Source organism: Hyperolius riggenbachi, chromosome 6 (genome assembly GCF_040937935.1).
Source record: "Hyperolius riggenbachi isolate aHypRig1 chromosome 6, aHypRig1.pri, whole genome shotgun sequence".
NCBI lineage: Eukaryota > Metazoa > Chordata > Amphibia > Anura > Hyperoliidae > Hyperolius > Hyperolius riggenbachi.
The window spans coordinates 355,993,244-356,012,402 of record NC_090651.1 but is presented as its reverse complement, the minus strand read 5'-3'; the positions used below and the strand labels follow the sequence as shown (position 1 = coordinate 356,012,402).

The 19,159-nt window shown below is 48.9% G+C and overlaps 1 protein-coding gene and 1 long non-coding RNA gene across 5 annotated transcripts in view; one reads left to right on the top strand and one right to left on the bottom strand.

Annotated features, from left to right (window-relative positions):
* The window catches only part of LOC137521872 (uncharacterized), a 41,081-nt gene extending 28,670 nt beyond the window's left edge, over positions 1-12,411 (top strand). The window contains exon 4 of the long non-coding RNA XR_011022226.1: positions 11,724-12,411. This is a non-coding gene — a long non-coding RNA (uncharacterized lncRNA). The remainder of the gene's footprint in view (positions 1-11,723) is intronic.
* PAX7 (paired box 7) overlaps positions 1-19,159 on the bottom strand; it is a 189,394-nt gene that overhangs the window by 11,515 nt on the left and 158,720 nt on the right. For all 4 annotated transcript variants that reach the window (XM_068241710.1, XM_068241712.1, XM_068241711.1 and 1 more), the window contains exon 8: positions 7,948-8,194. In XM_068241710.1, the coding sequence (XP_068097811.1) occupies positions 7,948-8,194 (247 nt within the window). The remainder of the gene's footprint in view (positions 1-7,947; positions 8,195-19,159) is intronic.

The window sequence follows — 19,159 nt, the reverse complement described above, 5'->3', positions numbered from 1 at the left end:
GGCACTTCCGGTTTGAGCAGCAATGGAAGAAGCTGCTTGCTGGACGCCCGCTGCTCCCGCTGACATGGAGGGACTGGAGCTACTGGTTGCCCGGATCCGGGCAGAAGCAGGAACGAGGGGCCCCTCATGGGTCACGGTCCAACTGGCGGCCATGGGAGCAGGCACCTCAGCGGAGGCTGCGGCAGACAGCGCGCCGGTGGCGGCGGCTGAGCCCAGCGCTCCCGCAGCAGAAGCAGTTGAGCAGAGAGGAGAGGTGAGGAGACAGTCCAGGCCTCCGGAGAGGCTAAGCCCAGACCCCCATGCAGGAGCGCGGCGTCGCTCAGGGAGCCCCATTAGGGACCCTCCGCCCCCCCCAACAAAGCGCACTCAGAAAACCCGGGGGTCCGGCGGGAGGAATCCCAGCCAACACCGGGATTCGTCCGGAGCAGGGCCATCCAGCGCGGCCAGTTCCTCCCACCAGCAGGCAGCAAGAGGGGATGCGGCCATTAGTCCCCGCGCGGCGCGGCAGACTAAGCGGGCCCAGCACAAGGATGGCCATCACACGGGTGCCGCCCCTCCTTCCGCGGCGGCAGCCCACCATACTCAGGGCGGGAACAGGAGCTCCACAGCCAAGGGCAAGTCGAAGGGGTCCACCAAGAAGAAACGCAGGCAAGACGGCGGTTTGCAGCAGCAGCAGACGCGGCAAGAGCAGCACAGCAGGAGCCTTGCACATGGGGACGGCTCTGCTTCCGAGGTCGATTCCGTAGCAGAGGATGATGACGGCACAGCGGGTGGATCCGGCATGACGGCTGGCAGGGACTTGCGTCCGGGGCAGCCAGGTGAGACCAATTTAGCCGCAGTAAATGCCTTAGCCACGTTATTGTTGGGGATTTGTGGGGGTCATCAGGGGGGGGGCTGGGGACGGGTCAGTAGCGCCAGGGTCGCAGCCAGGGCAGACGCAGCCTTCACCTTCCACGGCGCTAGTAGTGCCGCCAATCGGGTCACCTTGGTCACCGGTGGGAGCTTGGGCGCCCGCACCCCCAGTAGTGGCGTCACATGCGGGGTTAGTACCCTTGGGGGCCCCCTTACCCCTGGCAGCAGGTGCAGGCACACAAGGGGTGGTTCAGGTGGCGCAGCCTGTTATGCCGGGATTGGATAGTGTGCAGTCGGAGGTGGCGGTGCAGACGGAGGGGACGGGGTGTGATTCTACTTTGTCTAGTGGGGGGGGCCAGGTGCGTTTAGCAGATGCATCGCACGCGGAGCTTTACATTTGTTTTAATGGCCTTCTTGGTTCCCATCTGAAGCAAAAAGTGAAGGAACGCATCTGGAAGGGCGAATATATCGAGATATTTTCGCTCCTTCAGCTGGAAAAGTTCAATTTAGATAAGGGTAAGCCGGATGAGAAGAAGAGGGAGGAGGAGCGGCGTTATAGACTGATTCCCCGCACATTCCAGAACTGGTTTCAGGCTTTTTCAATCATGGCTAGCGTGATTGGGGAAAAACAGCCCGAGCATTGCTCGGCGTTGTTTGGTTATATGGACTCGATCGGGGAGGCTCATCGGTCGTACGGTGGGAACGCTTGGCTACGGTACGACGAGCAGTTCAGGCAGGAGAAAGCGGTAAGGCCGGTGATCCGCTGGGATCACAAGGATATTACCTTGTGGATGCGGCTGATGATCCCGGCCAGAACCACTCAGTCCTTTCCCGCGGTTGCCGGCGGGTCGGCCACTACTGGCCAGCCGGCTAACCGAGGAAAGGGCATCTGCTGGCAGTACAACGACGGATCCTGTCGTTTCGGTCAGTCCTGCCGCTTTAAGCACGAGTGCTCCAATTGCGGAGGTTCACATGCGGCTGCCAGGTGCTACAAGCAGCGAAGGGCAAGGTCTGGGGATTCTGCACGTAAGAGGGACGACACCGGTGAAGGGGGTAGAGATGGCGCGCTTTCTAAACAGGTATCCTGAGCGGGAGGTGGCCGAATTCTTGAGGGCGGGCTTTGAGGAGGGTTTCCGGATCAAAAGTAGTTGTTTGTTGCGGTTGGAGCCCCCCTTTCGGAACTTGAAGTCTGCCTATGAGTTCCCAGAGGTCGTGGATACGAAGATCGCGAAGGAAGTGGCGGCGGGTCGTTTGGCTGGTCCGTTCACTTCTCGGCCCTTAGCTGATTTAATTGTGTCCCCGTTGGGTGTGGTTCCCAAAAAAGAACCGGGGTCTTTTCGGTTAATACATCATTTGTCGTTTCCTCGTGGTTCGTCGGTTAACGATGGTTTGCTAGGCGATGATACGTCAGTGGTGTACACTTCATTCGACGCGGCTCTATGCTGGGTCAGGCGCTTGGGTCAAGGGTCGTGGTTGGCAAAAACCGATATTGAATCGGCTTTTCGGCTGCTGCCCGTTCATCCTTCCAGTTTTCGTTTGTTAGGTTGTTTTTGGAAAGGTGAGTATTTCGTAGACCGGTGCCTACCCATGGGGTGCTCAATTTCCTGCGCGTATTTTGAGCGGTTTAGCACGTTTTTGGAGTGGGTCGTAAAGGATATGTCGAGCGTACCATCAATTATACATTATCTCGACGATTTTTTGTTTATGGGAGCAGCGGGTTCCCCTGATTGTGCCTATGCATTGGCTAACATGCGGCACGTCTGTGAACGCTTCGGGGTCCCACTTGCGGAGGATAAGACGGAGGGCCCGGTCACGTCGCTAAAATTCTTAGGCATCACCATAGACACTGTTGCTATGGAATGCAGTTTGCCGACCGACAAGGTGGAGAACTTAAGGGAGACCATTTTGGCCGCGATTCATAGCAAGAAAATAACTTTGCGGGAGATGCAGTCTATGCTAGGTAAGTTGAATTTTGCCTGCAGAATAATGCCCATGGGGCGGATCTTCTGCAGGCGCCTGGCTATGGCTACTGCTGGGATAGCGGCGCCACACCACCGGATTCGGTTAACGGCGGATCTCAAGTCGGACCTGCAGGTGTGGTTGATTTTCTTGTCAGACTTCAATTGTAAGTCCCTGTGGATGCAGGAAACGGTGAGTAACTCGGACTTAGAGCTTTTCACGGATGCGTCGGGCGCCCATGGTTTTGGTGCTTTTTTCGCGGGTCAATGGTGTGCGGTTCCTTGGGACAGGTCCTGGGTGGAGGCGGGTTATACTTCCAATCTGGTGTTATTGGAGCTTTTTCCCATAGTGGTGGCGGTTCGGATTTGGGGACAGCAGCTGGCCAATAGGCAAGTCAAGATCAATTGCGACAACATGGGAGTGGTATTGGCGATCAACAGGTGTTCGGCATCCTCTCCCCCGGTGATAAGTCTGATGCGGCAATTGGTCTTGGACTGTTTACGTTTTAATATTTATTTGTTTGCGGTACATCTGCCAGGGGTTGATAACGTGGTCGCTGATGCACTTTCTCGATTTCAGTGGGACAGATTCCGGGCGGCGGTTCCCACGGCGGAAGAACGTGGGGTTCCTTGCCCGTCCACGGCGTGGAGGATTCCTTTCGAGCGGTATCCTTCATGATTGGGAGATCCTTGTCCGGGTCGTCGGCAGCAGCATACACGTTGGTATGGAACGCGTGGGATGCTTTGCTGATACAAGTGGGCGGTTGTGCTTCAGATGAGCAGCGGCTGTGTTTGCTACTATATTTCCTGGGTACTAATTTCGTGGAAGGCATTTCGGTGTCGGCAGTGCTCAAAAAGTTAGCAGCTCTGGCTTTTTGGTTTAAAGTTAGGGGGTTCTCGGACGTGACTAAAGATTTTCGGGTAAGACAGGCGGTAAAGGGGTACCGGGTGGGAGCCATTCGCAGGGAAGCAAGACGCCCGGTGACGTTTGAATTGTTGGGTAGGCTGGCGGAGGCGCTGCCAGGCTTGTGTTCTTCAAGCTATGAGTGCGGACTTTTTCAGACCGCATTTGTGCTAGCCTTTTTTGGGGCATTTAGAATCGGGGAATTAGTGAGTAGGAATAAGTCAGGAGTGGGAGGCATCCTCGCGGAACATGTTACCGTCCTCGCGGATTCGGTGGTCATTTATTTACCGCGCTCAAAGACCGACCAACGGGGAAAGGGCCGGTCCATCACACTTTTCCAGATCGGTGGACCGTTATGCCCTCTGTTAAACGTACAGAGCTTGATGACAGTTCGCCCTGCTCAATCGCTAGTGTTTCTGGTCCATTCGGATGGCACAGCCTTGTCCCTTTTTCAGTTTGTCACGATATTTAGAAAATGCTTGGCTCATCTCGGCCTCCCTTTCCTGGAGTTTGCCTCCCACTCTTTTCGCATTGGGGCGGCCACTGAGGCGTCACGGTGGGGATTGAGCGAGGGGGTCATAAAGCAGATAGGGCGTTGGGAGTCAGCTCGGTACAGGACATATGTCAGACCCCATTTAGTGTAAAGGGGGGGGGGGGGTTTGTCTTGGGGGATCCGGGCAAAGAAAAAAATGCTGTCAGTTTTTGTTCTTTTGTTGCAGGTCCGCAGGTTGTGGTCTGGATCGTAGGGCACTCCTACGTCAGCAGGGGGGCGAGAAGGGCCGATGTTAGGCCTGAGGGCCGGCAGCTCGGCTTTCCCAGGGATCAGGTACGTATCCGGTGGATAGGTTTCCCCGGGATGGTGTGGCCCAGCCTTCTGTCGGAGCTACATACTTTAGCACGTATAGATAGGCCCCCCGATATCCTGGTGTTGCATGTAGGGGGGAACGATCTGGCCGCTAGGTCCACCAGGGTGGTCATCAAGGAGGTCAAGTTTGACTTCTTGAGGATCCGGTCCCTGTTCCCAGAGACCATTGTGGTGTGGTCAGACATTGTGGCCCGGGGTTACTGGAGGTTGGCCAATTCTGTCCTGAAAATTAACAAAGCTAGAATTAAGCTAAACAAAGAGGTTGCGAGGTTCTTCATCAGGAATGGAGGGTTGGCCATACGGCATTTCGAGTTGGAGGAGGAGATTGAACTGTTCCTAAAGAGAGACGGGGTGCATCTTAATGACATTGGGATGGACTTATGGGCCCTGGGCATCGAGGATGGGATTCAGCGAGCTCTGAGGTAGGGGGCCTCAAGGGCATAAGGGGTCACGCCCTTGTCGTGGTGGAGGGGTAAAAAGGGGCTCCGGAGGTTAGTGCCTTGGGAAGGAGATTTGTCATGGGACGAATCCGCTGGTTTTGAAGAAGGAAAGCAAGAGAGAGACGACTTTGGGGCATGCAGCTGTCCCCGAGCCGAGCTACGCGGCTGGGGGCCGGTACAAGGCTGCATGTCACACGGGTGTTTTTGGAGTACGAGTTTCGGTGCCTCCGGACCCTTTTACCCCAGTTCTTGAGGGAGATCGTTTTAGTTATGTTGTGGTTTCTATTTGGTTTGGAACATTGTTAATTGGCTGAATAAAGAAGGGGCTGCTATGGCCTTAAATTAATCCAATGCCAGGTAGTCTGTGTCTATTATTTTGGAGTTTTTAAGTCATGGGGGAATGTGGGGTCTCTGGGGGGTAAGGGGAAGTAGGCTCTACCATTATCAAGAGAGGGTCCGTAGCTGTAGCGCAGCGGAATGCGGAGGGCCCGGGCATGATGGGGTAGCCGTCTCCCCGGCAGTGTAGGGGTTAGCGTGGGTTGGGGGCGGTGCAGGCTAGGAGGCAGCACAGAGAGAAGGAGGGGGCGGGTGTTGGTGGTGAGGGGAGTGTCAGTCTTTCCTGGGCAAGGCGGCGGAAGTAGCGGGGCGGGCACTTCCGGTTTGAGCAGCAATGGAAGAAGCTCCCTCCCTCCCTCCCTTTATGTTTTTTGTTGTGTGTGTTTTGCTCTTGTTTGTCATTGCAGCCGGAGGGGTAAAAAGGGGCTCCGGAGGTTAGTGCCTTGGGAAGGAGATTTGTCATGGGACGAATCCGCTGGTTTTGAAGAAGGAAAGCAAGAGAGAGACGACTTTGGGGCATGCAGCTGTCCCCGAGCCGAGCTACGCGGCTGGGGGCCGGTACAAGGCTGCATGTCACACGGGTGTTTTTGGAGTACGAGTTTCGGTGCCTCCGGACCCTTTTACCCCAGTTCTTGAGGGAGATCGTTTTAGTTATGTTGTGGTTTCTATTTGGTTTGGAACATTGTTAATTGGCTGAATAAAGAAGGGGCTGCTATGGCCTTAAATTAATCCAATGCCAGGTAGTCCGTGTCTATTATTTTGGAGTTTTTAAGTCATGGGGGAATGTGGGGTCTCTGGGGGGTAAGGGGAAGTAGGCTCTACCATTATCATGTGCTATTAAGATGCCCCCTACTGTGTTAGCCATGATGATTTCTTTACAGGCAGAACTCATTATTTAGCATTTTATTGCAGTCGTGGAGTTAGGAGCGGCACACCTTTTCCTATGTTGAGGGTGCTGAACCTTATCTTAGATGCAAAGCAACATCAGTAGTAGTTTCAAACAGTCCAAGGATAGGTTCGCACACCAGCTTCTCCAATAAGCAAAAAATGTAGTTTATTTCATCATAATGCGTCAACACTATGTATGACAATTGTTTCGGGGCCACAAGGGGTCCCCTTCCTGTTTATTATTTAGCATTTTAGGCTGATTCTGTTCCCTTTGTGTGAAAAAAACAATTCCTTCAATTCCGAGAGGTCACTGTCTGTTTCCACAGCCCCATGAGTGAAGCTAGCAGCAATTTCACCATCAAAATCCTCCCCTAATGTATAAGCCATGTCAAAAATTTCCTGACTGTCCTGTCTTTGTGAGGCACGCCATCGCTGCAAACGCATTGGCTACCTCATTCCAGTCTGTTTATTGTAGACGCTTGCTGTCACTAAGTAGTGGCTAGTTAAGCAAGCATTCTGTCTATCTGTCCTGATCTCCTCAGTCCTGGTTTATGCGCTCAGCGCTACTTTGCGCTGAGACGTTATTACGAAAGTGTTTGTGGCTGTTCGGATCTGCACCGGCTCTGTGCACCACAATCTCCTATTGGAGTCAGTCCTCTCCTCCACTAAACTGGGGATATCCTGATTCCTTGTGCTGGTGTGTGTACCTCCTTCACGTCAGCTTATGTGTTGTATGCTGACTGTGGAGATTACACATCCAAGCTTAACAACTTCTGCCAAGACTTGGTCCCCGGTCCAAGTGGGACAAAGCCTTTCTGCTGGCCACCCCGTATGGGACAGTCAGCCACAGATCCAGGTGAGAATATTCCACAGCCGGCTGGCCATTTTTATTGAATGACAACCTGAGTGCGCTCTCCCCCACCTCTTGTTTTTCCACCCATCCCCCAAATCCCACTGTCTACTGCAGATTATATACCACCTAGAGTGGCACCCAAGAGAGCAGCACCCTTCGATGACAACTACACAGACTTGCACAGTATTGTCAAGATCGCTCCCTCTGTCCAACACAGGGGTTTAGGCTCTTTTCCTCTTCACCATCAGTATAGGCACAGATTAACAAGTTATACTGTACATACTGGGGGTAGCAGAGATCAGCACACACTGCAGTTAGTTTACTATCAGCAAAGGCACAGATTGACAGCTCAAAAAAAACCCTCAAATCTATACTTAGGGAAAATACACCATAGTTCAGGAAGAAGTCAGTTCCCATTTAGAGCCATATTCATACTGGAGAGAGAGTGGTTGGTCTATAAACTGAAACCATGCCTCCCCATTGACCAATCACAGTTTGAGACTCACACGGTTGTGGCGGGAGCTAGCAGACAGTTAAATATGGTTGAGGGGGGAGAGGAGACTATGGATAGCTGCATCAGGTATTTTCTCTTTTTATATTGCAAAAACAGCACTGTTTTGTTGCAGAGTTGTATGTCTATGCCTGCTGCCTCTTGCGGCTGTGCTGCTCTCCACTATCCAACTTTACGACACTTTAGCTTTCACAACTGACTGGCAATAGTGTCAAAAGATGGAGACCGGCATGCAGTGGCAAGAGGCGGGGACCTCTATCCACTGGCACAGATTAGCATTTACCAAAGCTGGTCTTGTTCATCCTTACGCCTCACTTTAGCACTATGATGTCATACTTACACTGCCCATATTGTCCGTATTGGTAGCTGGCCACAGGGTCCATGCTGTATCCCGTCGTGCTGTAGGTAGGTGCGCAGTAGGACTGTGACGTGGGCAGGCTGTCCACAGACTTGATGGAGTCGCTGCGCTGACTGCAGCTTGCCGACAGGGAGTTACTGGTCTCCAGTCCGGTGTGCAGAGGGGAGATGGAGAATTCAGACTGGCCTTGGGTGGCCACCCCACCAGGACTGCTGAGAATGCTCATCACCTGCAAAGAGAAGAGTACAGCTGTTCACATGCAGCTAATCACCTACAGACACATAACTGCAGTCTACCAGGTTCTGTCTACTCACTCACTGGGCCTAAAGTGAGTGAGGTATGGTCCAGTGTCAGTCATTGAGCCTAAATTACTTCCATCCTCACCAGATACGGTCGGTAATATGATAATAATAATAATCACTTGTTGGATTTACCGTATATACTGCAAAAATATTATGCAGCGCTGGACAATAAATAAGGTTACACACAATGATAATAGGGGTGACAGACAACACAACACAGGTAATACACAGACACATCATGCCAGAGCATACACTGGAGTAATAGTCCCAATAATACAAGTTCACACTTTTCTGTAGGCAGAGTGCTCAACCAAGTAGGATACACAAGGAGGGAGGGCCCTATCAAAGGCTTACAATCTAATTCTAGCTTGTTTGCAAATTACATGCAAATGCTATGCACACTGCATTGATAGGCACCAGATTGCAAACTGCATAATATCTGCATTTATTTTGGATCCTAGCAGGCATTATTAGCATCTCATTGACTAGCTCCAGTCCTACCAGACCATTTTAGGGCTGGTGCACACCGAGCGGCTTTTTGGGCGTTTTCAGATCCGCTTGCGGCTGCGGATCTGCTTGGTCAATGTATCTCAATGGGGTGGTGCACACCAGAGCGGGGGGCGTTTTGCAGAAACGAAAAATGCCTGGGTGAGGCATTTTTTGGATTGCGGGTGCGTTTCTGCCTCAATGTTAAGTATAGGAAAAACGCAAACCGCTCTGAAAAACGGCACTTCAGAGCGGTTTTGCAGGCGTTTTTGTTACAGAAGCTGTTCAGTAACAGCTTTACTGTAACAATATATGAAATCTACTATACTGAAAACCGCAGCAGCAATCCGCAAAACGCTAGCAAAACGCCTCATAAAAATAAAAAAAAGCGTTTAAAAATCTGCTAGCATTTTGCGGATCTGCTAGCGGGTTTTGGTGTGCACCAGCCCTCAGAGCGGAAATCATCTCACAAAAATGACCATGACTTTGTTAAAGGATGCTCGAAAGATGCCTGAGCAAAGCCAGACTGAATGCTCAGTCGGGTATTTAATCAGGGCTGATAAGAAGCAAGCTGAACAGTGAAGAATGAAAGAGAGCAGGGTAGGTGTTTTCTCTAATGTTCCCACTGATATATATGGCAAATACATGAGTCTGCATGCTTACCATACCGCCCGTTCCTTACCATCCCGCTGCATTGGTCTGTAAAAGGCCCCGTTAGAGTGCACAAGTCTGCCAAGTCCCTCAGTACTGCGCAAGTTTGGTTCAGCGGCACGCCTCCTTGATCGTGCTTTCATGGCTGGGAGCGCTACGTTAAGCCTCGTAGCTGCGCATGCGCAGACCTCTCCTGCCCATGGGAGCGCGATCAAGATGCTGCACCACCAAGCCAGTGCCCTCAAGTTTCCTTTCAAGATGGTGACTAATTAAAAAAAGAATTGGTCCTCTAATGAGGACAAGTTATAATGGGTCGGCACATTGCGTGTCATCGGTGCCCTGTCTCAGCCAGGCTCCAGCACGTAGCGCTGAAGAAAACGTAGTGCTGTCCCCTTAAAGAAAACCGCCTTGGCCTTTTTTTCTTCAAGTGTGCAAGGCTCAGCAAAGGCTGAGGCCCTTTTCTTCAAGGGAGCGAGGCTACATTAACTTTTTGAGTGTTTGTGCTTCAATTCAGGATTGCTGCGAAATCACTGCACAAAACGATCTTGCACTGCTTTTACTACCAAACCTATGAAAATCTCTGTTCAAATTGCTTGCGTTAAATTTAAGATCGCTTAAAAAATGGCAGAAATCCAAACACTACAAAAAGCGCTCAGAAGTTACAATTTGCGTTTTCTAGTGGGTCCCAGCCTTAATAGGTGGCATTGGTAGTGAAAGTGGCCCTAAACACAGACAAATGCTTTGGCCTGCTGCTGACCCCTCCTGGCCGTGCTGCCCCCTGGTGGCCTCAGTCACTCACCCCCTGCACTGTGCCTGAGAAGTTGCTGAACAGTTCCGTAGCAGTCAGGGCTGTTCTTCTGGAAACAGGTTAATGTGATTTCTAGAAAGTGTTTGAAGCTGAGGTCTTAAGGGGCAGTATAATCCCCTGCAGTACAGGCAGCCCCAGTTCCTTCCCCCCCACTTCCCACTTCCACCCCGCCTCTATAATGTATTACTTCTGAGTGTATTACCATCGCTAACTAAAAATCAATTGCCAGGCGACATCTGTAAGACTTTATCTGCAGGGATATTGGGAGGCTGTCAATCCAGCTGACTGGCAGCCTCCCCCCCCCCCCCCCCCAGTGTATTCTGTCACCCCTTCCTAGTCTCTCTGCATCGCTGCCCTAAATCAGTCACAGCCTATTCCTATTAACCTGTTTGCTGCCTGGCAGCTGCTCTGGTACTTTGGGCAGGTATAGAGTTAAAGTAATTCTGATGTGATGTAGCAGGATGAGATAAATGTAAATAAATATGTATGATGTATATTGCAGATGCAGTTTACAACTGGATGCAAGTGTGCTATAAGGGGAAGCAGGAAAATTGGGTGCCTGTCGCTAATGGATTATTTGGGTGCCCCAAAATATCTGCTATTGGGCTCCAAAAAGAGAAATTTGGTCACCCAATGAATAGTGGGCGCTAATAGCTGTCCTCAGAAATTTTTTGTTGTAAGAACTATTGTTTTGTGGAAATTATCGTTTTGAAATGTATTTTCTTAGAAATCTATTATTTTTATTGTAGCGGAGGAAGGAGGTTTTAAGGTTAGGCTTCAGAAATGGGGGTTTAAGGGTTAGGCGTCAGGGAGAGAGGTCTTAGGGTTAGGCATCAGGAAGGGGGGTTTAGGGTTAGGCATCAGGAAGGGAGGGTTTTAGGGGTAGGCACCACCTGGGGGGTCTCAGAGTTGGGCACCACCCGGGGGCGTCTTAGGGTTAGGCACCACCAGGGGCGTCTTAGGGTTAGGCACCACCAGGGGCGTCTTAGGGTTAGGCACCACCAGGGGCGTCTTAGGGTTAGGCACCACCAGGGGCGTCTTAGGGTTAGGCACCACCAGGGGCGTTTTAGGGTTAGGCACCACCAGGGGGATCTTAGGTTTAGGCTCCACCAGGAGGGTCTTAGGGTTAGGCACCACCAGGGGCGTCTTAGGGTTAGGCACCACCAGGGGCGTCTTAGGGTTAGGCACCACCAGGGGCGTCTTAGGGTTAGGCACCACCAGGGGCGTCTTAGGGTTAGGCACCACCAGGGGCGTCTTAGGGTTAGGCACCACCAGGGGGTGGTTAGGGTTAGGCACCACCGGGGGGTGGTTAGGGTTAGGTACCACCAGGGGCGTCTTAGGGTTAGGCACCACCAGGGGGGGGGGGGGTCTTAGGGTTAAGCATTGGTGGAGGGAGGGTTCTGTGTGAGAGTAGGGTTAGGTTTAGTTGTAGTAAAATATCGGTCATATTTACCAATGTTTTACTATCCTCATTAGGACTGAAAATATTTTTCTTTGTTATCTTGTTATAGACCAGCCTTTCTCAACCTTCTTTCCCTGGAGGAACCCTGAAAATAACTTTTGGATCTCAAGGAACCCCTGCATTTTTTTTTATAAACTTGAGGAACCCCTTCATTTATTTTGCAGGAGGCATGGTCTTAAAAATAGATGAGGCTGTTTATTTCACTACCCCTATTACACTGCCACTTATTACACTGTCTCCTAGTGCTCTTTTTATTAATGTGCTCATTATTATTGTGACCTCCAATTTAGTGTTTCTTTTTACAGTACCCCCTATTATAATGTGCTCTGTTATACGTCCCCCACGATGGGTAAAATGCCAGGGAACCCCTGCAGAGGACTCAAGGAACCCTGGGGTTGAGAAAGCCTATTATAGATGATATTTTGCAATTTCGGTTTCACCCCACACCCTTTTAAATTCCGTTATTTTAACATATTTATTATTGTAACTCAGAAAAAGATGGAGAAACGATACAAAAAGATTGTTATAGACGATATTGTTAACATTTTGGATTCACCTGCGCCCTTTTTCCTGGCGCCCTTATGTAATGTAGTATAAGGGCCCTTTTCCACTTGCGATCGCAAATGCACTGTGATCATGTTTCTTTATATGTCCCACTATCATGATTCCGCTGCAATCCCTCTTGTGTATGGGGTGGATGCAGGGTGTTTGCAATTTGCACCAAGAAAAATAAAAAGAGCAGGAGAACATTTTGAATTGCCGAACCGCAGAAAAACCACATAGCGGTGCGATTGCTATGTGATTTTTCCTGCACAGAAAATGCAGCAGGACACCGATTGCACTCAGGAGAAAATCGTTTCGCAAGCGGATAGCACTAATGGAAACAGTCACCATGGTTTCCATCAGATTTGCAATGCGCAGGTGATCAGAATCGGATCACAAAACTCTGGAAGTGGAAAAGGGCCCTAAATCCTAGTCTCCCTCCATCCAGCAGGACTGCAGCAAAGTCCATTGCTTATTCTCCCCCTTATACCTGAGAAGAGGTCATAAACTACTGTGTGACTGTGAGAAGGCAGGGAAGGAGCAGGGAGAAAGGTTCAGAAAGTCATTCCTCCCGTATCCTAAGGCAGCAAGACACAAGAGATGGATGCCAATGAGAGAGTCTAATCTGCAAATTCTTAAAGCCAAAGTGAGAATATGAAAATCCAGGAAAGACTAATCGGGATTAGTTCTATAGATGCACATGTTTATCTCATCATACTATATTCACTTTTTGGTTGGCATGAAAGTGAATCTGTAGCTAAATCCTGTGAAGTAAAGCATGTCTGTGTAACCATTATGTATGTTGCTCTATATCTGACTGTAATTGTCCCTTTTCCTGCTTTAAAATATGTTATTTTGTAAATGGGCGTGGCGTGAGACTTCAGCCTGCACCGTAAATGATTTGTGTTTTTTGCCCATAAAGCTACTTACTCACCAAAGGGTGGATCAGGGAACCCGTGGCGATCTGATGAACGAGCGTTCCCCAATCTATCTCCGAACCGCGGGAACACGCAAAGGCTATTGCAGTACTTTGTGCAGCAGTTGGAGATCTTAAAGATCCGATCTGCAGTGAGGTCTGGAACCCACTACGAAGAGCAAATCGTTATCGCAATCGCTAGCGTTTTAAACCTCCTGAGCGTTATGCCGCTCAGGAGGTTTTGACAGTTTGTGTCCCCCAGTATAATTAATTTGAATCCATGCCTGTCAAACCTTTAGCTAGCACTAGGCTAGTTAGTACAAGTGTCCGGCACCCCCCAATCCCCACCGCTCCCCCGTTTATACATTACCCAGCCTGGATCCAGCAATCGCTCAGCCTCCCCGCACAGCTCTGGTCTTCACTATGGGTAGGATCGCACATGACGTCGCCGACGTCATGCGCAACCCTATCCTCCGGAGAGACCAAAGCTGTGCAGGGAGGCTGCGCGATCGCTGGATCCAGGCTGGATAATGTATAAACGGGGGGAGCGGGGGAGGGGGGTAGATCGCAGGGGATCGAAGAGGCCGGACTCTTGTACTAGCTAGCCTAGTGCTAGCTAAAGGTTTTACATGCATGGAATCACATTTATTACGCATGGGGGACTCCTGGGGCCAGCAAGCGGTATGCCCGACACAGTGTCGGACATACTGCTAAGGAGGTTAATGAACGTTTTGTAAGCGATTTCATTAGCGTTTTCTAGTGATTTTGGTAGCGATTTTGAAAAGTAAAGTAAAAGTTTTTTGCCAGCGATTGTGTAGCAATTTGCAATTAGCGTTCTGATTGGTCCTTTCGAGTAATTAAAATTTTTTTTTTGACAGTGTGCAGTAATTTAAAAACGCTAGCAAATTGCTCTGTATAGCGCTTCATGAGCGATGACGCCAGCGTTTATATACTTTACATTGCAGAAATGCAAATGCTAACGCCACCAAAATGCTGCATGTCCTGCAATAGTGATTTTGCTAATCGCAATCGCTCCAGTGGAATTTGGCTCATCCATTAACATTAGCTGAGCGTTTAGGGATATCACTAGCGTTTTGAATTGCTCCCTAAATGCTCGAAAATCGCTCTAGTGGGTTCCAGCCCTGACAGTCAAAACCAGCACTTGTCACAAGACATCATTTGAGTAATCATGCACACATGCCCGCGTTGCAAAATCGCGTCAACAATCACACGTCATGCGAAAAAAAAACACCAATCGCGAGAGAAATCGTAAGAAAAGTTGCGTCGTGGATACGTGCCTTAACATCTCGTCCCATTTCTTGTTCCATGTGAAAACCACCACAGTCACAACTATAGCTGGAAGCAAGACAAACCTTGCAGGGGAATCAGCAGTACACGTCTACAGAGCCAGAGGACTGACTTCCTGGGCCCATTCACACCAATTAGAGATTTCAGTAATAAATTACAAAACATGCATGCCACTCAAAAAGAAAAATAATGGAAGCGGGAAATTGCAAATTTCCCCCTCATTATATACTGTATTTCCAAGCTTTTTAAAATGAACATTTGCATTTAATTTAAATTTAGATTTGTTAACTCGGATCAAATTCACATATGGGCATTTTACCACTGCAGATTGTGATCGAGCTGCGATCTAATCGCAGTTTGCAACTATGGCCCATATGCACTTCACTTTTTCTGCAAGGTGATATTTTCAGGATACATTCACGGTGGGACGTGGCAGAGCTGCATTATAAACTCTTATAACACAGCTTACTGCACTGCAATGATAACTCTAGTGGCTGGATAGTGTACTGGTTAAGGACTCTGCCTTTGACATGGGGGACCAGGGTTCAAATCCTGGCTAGGTCAAGTACCTATTCAGTAGGTAGTTCAAGGCAAGACTCCCTAACACTGCATGGTGGCCTCTTGAGCGTGTCCCGGTGGCTGCAGCTCTTGAGCGCTTTGAGTCCAACAGGAGAAAAGCGCTATACAAATGTTCGGATTATTATTACATTCACAGTGCGATGTTAGAGTCGCGTTGTAACGTGTAGCGTTATGGAAACACACTGCTGCAGTGCGTTACCGCTAAACACACATGTTACCAGGTACAGGAAAGCATATTTTTAATTACCTGTATGCTTTACTGTACCTACTGAATGCGATGGTAACACAGCATTTATGTGTTCTACCATCTTTTTTTTGCATTGCGTTGTAATGCTGCGACTTTAACGTTGTTGCATCACAACGCAACGTCCCACTGTGAACCTAGCCTCAAACCCTATCAATAAAGTGACTTTGAAGTCACCAGTACGCAAGAAAATACTCAAAATATTTTTAACAGTACTTTTTCACCTACTTTTTGGTACTTTCTCAATTGCAGAGCGCTGAAAAGTTATTTTAAACAGAAGATAAAAATGATCTCCTAGGAGAAAAAAGGCCCTTGTCACAAACGCAATTTTTTTATGCAGTGCGATTCTCCGTGCAATTGTTTTTCAAGTTGCGATTCTCTGATGAACGTACCATGTTTGCTATGTTATTTCCTTGCGCTTCTGTTGGCTCAACGCAATACTACAGCATGCACTATGTTAGTATTTCGGTATTTGATCGTCACGGTGCCCTGCGATTTGCGAGAAAATCGCATCGGGTCCGATTTTAGGGTCAAAACGCATCCAGTGGAAAAGGGTCTCAAACCGTTTTTTTTTTTATTTGGCACCTGATACATTTTTTTTCCCAGGACTGTAAACTGGAAGTGTATCACCGCTCACAGACTTTGTTACATAAGTACTGAATTCCCAGCATAAAACTTATATATATATGAAGCCAGGCATGCCACAGCAGTAGAGGGACAGATAATCCTGGTTTAACCCTCGTGTAGCCGGGATCCGCACTACACAGGCTCCTCCGCTCAACCTTGACCTGAGGTCGGCCGGTTGGTTGCCGAGGACTTGTGTTCTCCTTGGCACAGGGATGTGTCCTCTCCCTGCCCCTCTGTATCTCTCGTCACATTCACTCTTTCTTCCCTCCGCAGACACTTTTCCCCTCAGGAGGTTTCATCATCCTCTCCGTACTTTAAAAGAAGAGGAGTTTAAAAAAAAAAATGTAATTAATTCCCTCTATTTCTGAGCAGGGCCTGAGGGTCTGTGTCCACGGAGGCTCCAGCCAGGGAAATCTGCACCCTTTATGATAAACCGAGTCAGCTTTAGACGTTCAAGTGCAATTAGGATCCCCCATCTCGAGACCATCAGCTCTTCCAACTTCTTGGGCCGCAGGAGGAAGAGAAATTGAGCTGGAGAGGAAACTACATGAAAGTAGGAGATAGGGATGAAAGGGCGTCCGCCGTACACAATATGGACAGGAGCCTTATATTATCTCCGGCATATAGGATCCGCCGCATGCAAGCATGTTAAGAGATTAAACACCAACTTTATGGAAAATAAGGCTCGCCGGTACACCGCCATTCATTCCGCCCGCATATTTTTGGCTCCAATATATTTATGAAGTTTTACAGAAAAAAAAAATATATATAACGAAGTCAGATTCATTCGCATATTTTATGCGTTCAGAGCTTCAGCGGTGGAATATATTAACTCTGACATCCAGGGACAACTTATTTTTGGAATTTTTTTTTTTTTGTCGACACCTTTTAGGGTTTGACTGGCGGATGGAGGTGCCCAAAAATAATAAAGTAAAGTAATTGAAAACAGTTTAAAGAGGAACTGCATTGAAAATAACATAATGAATACAAGTGCTTATTGTTTACACAATATTAATTTATAGATTATTTAGTCAGTGTTTGTAAAATCTCTTTTTTCCCTGATTTACATTCTGAAATGTATCCCTGGTGGTGACCTCTTAAGCCCTGCCAGGTGATCTGTACAGAATGTTCGTTACTGAGAGTTCTATGCACAGAGGGAGATGCTGCTTGCTTGGCAGTTGAAAAAAGCTGTGATTTCTCACAATGCAATGAGCTTCACAGACAGGAAACTGTCAGATCCATGGTCACGACATCACACTGTGGGAGGGGTTTCACCACAATATCAGCCACACAGACCCCCTGATGATCTATTTGAGAAAAGGTAAAGCTTTCTTGTGGGAAAGGGGGTATCAGCTACTGATTGGGAAGAAGTTCAATCCTGGGTTAGAGTTCCCCTTTAACCTCCCAAGCGTTCTGGACGAGCTCAGAGGTCACCGCTCAGGCCCTGCTGGGCCGATTTGAAGATTTTTTTTCCAAACACGCAGCTAGCACTTTGCTAGCTGCGGGTTTTCAGAACGCCCAGCAGGTTAAAAAGCAGAGTCAGTAGTTGGCTTAACTCTCCTGCAGAACCGAATAGCCACAAGTGACTTAAAAATTGTTGATTAAAATATATTAAATTATCGCAGTCCTTGCCTTGCACATACTGAATAATAGGGGGGTTGCAAGAAGGTTCAATGTTTAGCCATAGTTGGATTGCAAGTCTCATGCAATTGCCACAGTGAAAACCAGTTATTAATAATCCTAGGGTGTACTTTTTCTGTGAAAGTTACATGATATTATCCACTAATTCACATGCCTCACCACAATGTGATATGATCCAGGTGATGGGGGCAAATCCTAACCAGCTAATAGCTGCCAGTTTTTAATTAATCTAGTCTGGAACACTTACTGGCGATACCTTAAAGAGAACCCAAGGTGGCATTTAATTATGTTAGTGGGGCACAGCGTGTCGCCAGCACAATGTTTACCTATGCGCTGTCTGTCAGCGCCACTCCCCCGCCTCCTCCGCATCGGCGCTACCCGCCCGTGTCCCTTCCCTCCCGCTGATTGGAGGGAAGTGACGCTGCGTGTCGCCAGCACTGCAGGGGGTATAGCGGCGCGCAGGGGGGTCCTGGAGGCACACCATGGGGCAACAGAGGCTGGTGTTAGTGTGCACAACCAGCCTTTGTGCCCCACTAACATAATTAAATCCCACCTCGGGTTCTCTTTAACCCTCTGGGCGATACAATTATATCGCCCAGGAGGTGGCGCAGCACTATTTTTTTAAATGTTTTATTTTTTAAATCATGTAGCGAGCCTAGGGCTTGCTACATGATAGCCGCAGCGCAGCGGCATCCCCCCACCCACTCCGATCGCCGATCGCCTTCGGCGATCAGAGTAAGCAGGAAATCCCGTTCAGAACGGGATTTCCTGCTGGGCTTCCCCGGTCGCCATGGCGACGGGGCGGGATGACGTCACCGACGTCATGGACGTCGTGACGTCAGAGGGAGTTCCGATCCACCCCTCAGCGCTGCCTGGCACTGATTGGCCAGGCTGCGCAAGGGGTCGGGGAGGGGGGGGCTGCGCGGCACGGCGGGTAGCGGCGGATCGGCGGTGAGAGGCGGCGATTGGAAGTTACACGCAGCTAGCAAAGTGCTAGCTGCGTGTAACAAAAAAAAAATTATGCAAATCGGCCCATCAGGGCCTGAGAAATCCTCCTGCGCGATATACCCCGAGCTCAGCTCGGGATTATCGCTCAGGAGGTTAAGTATTTTCTTTTATAATAATATTTTTTTTTTAACCATTTAAGGACGACGCTAATTGAAATCTGTGCCGTTTTGATGCTGCTGTGGCTGGCAGGTAGTAGATTTCAAGCGGAACTGTAGTGAAAATAATGTAATGAATAAAATTGCTTATTTTTTTTACAATATTTATGTCTAAATTATTTAGTGTCATTGTTTGCTCATTGTAAAATCTTTCCTCTCCCCGATTTTACATTCTGAAATTTATCACAGATGGCGACATCTTTAGTCCTGTCAGGTGCAGCACTGAGGAATGTTTCTGGAAATTCTGAAGCCAGTGAAAATCATACCTAGTCTCCCAGAATGCTCTGTGTTACAGATTAACTCAAGGTGAACCAGAACTCCTAGGAGTGAGTAAGGGGCTATAAAAGACCAAAAAGCCCTCTTACTGAAATGTTAAGCAAATCAAAAGTTTGCCTTCTTAAAACAGAAGGTATTATAGCGATAATTCAGGTTGGGGTGAGCATATGATGTCTCCCACAATGCAT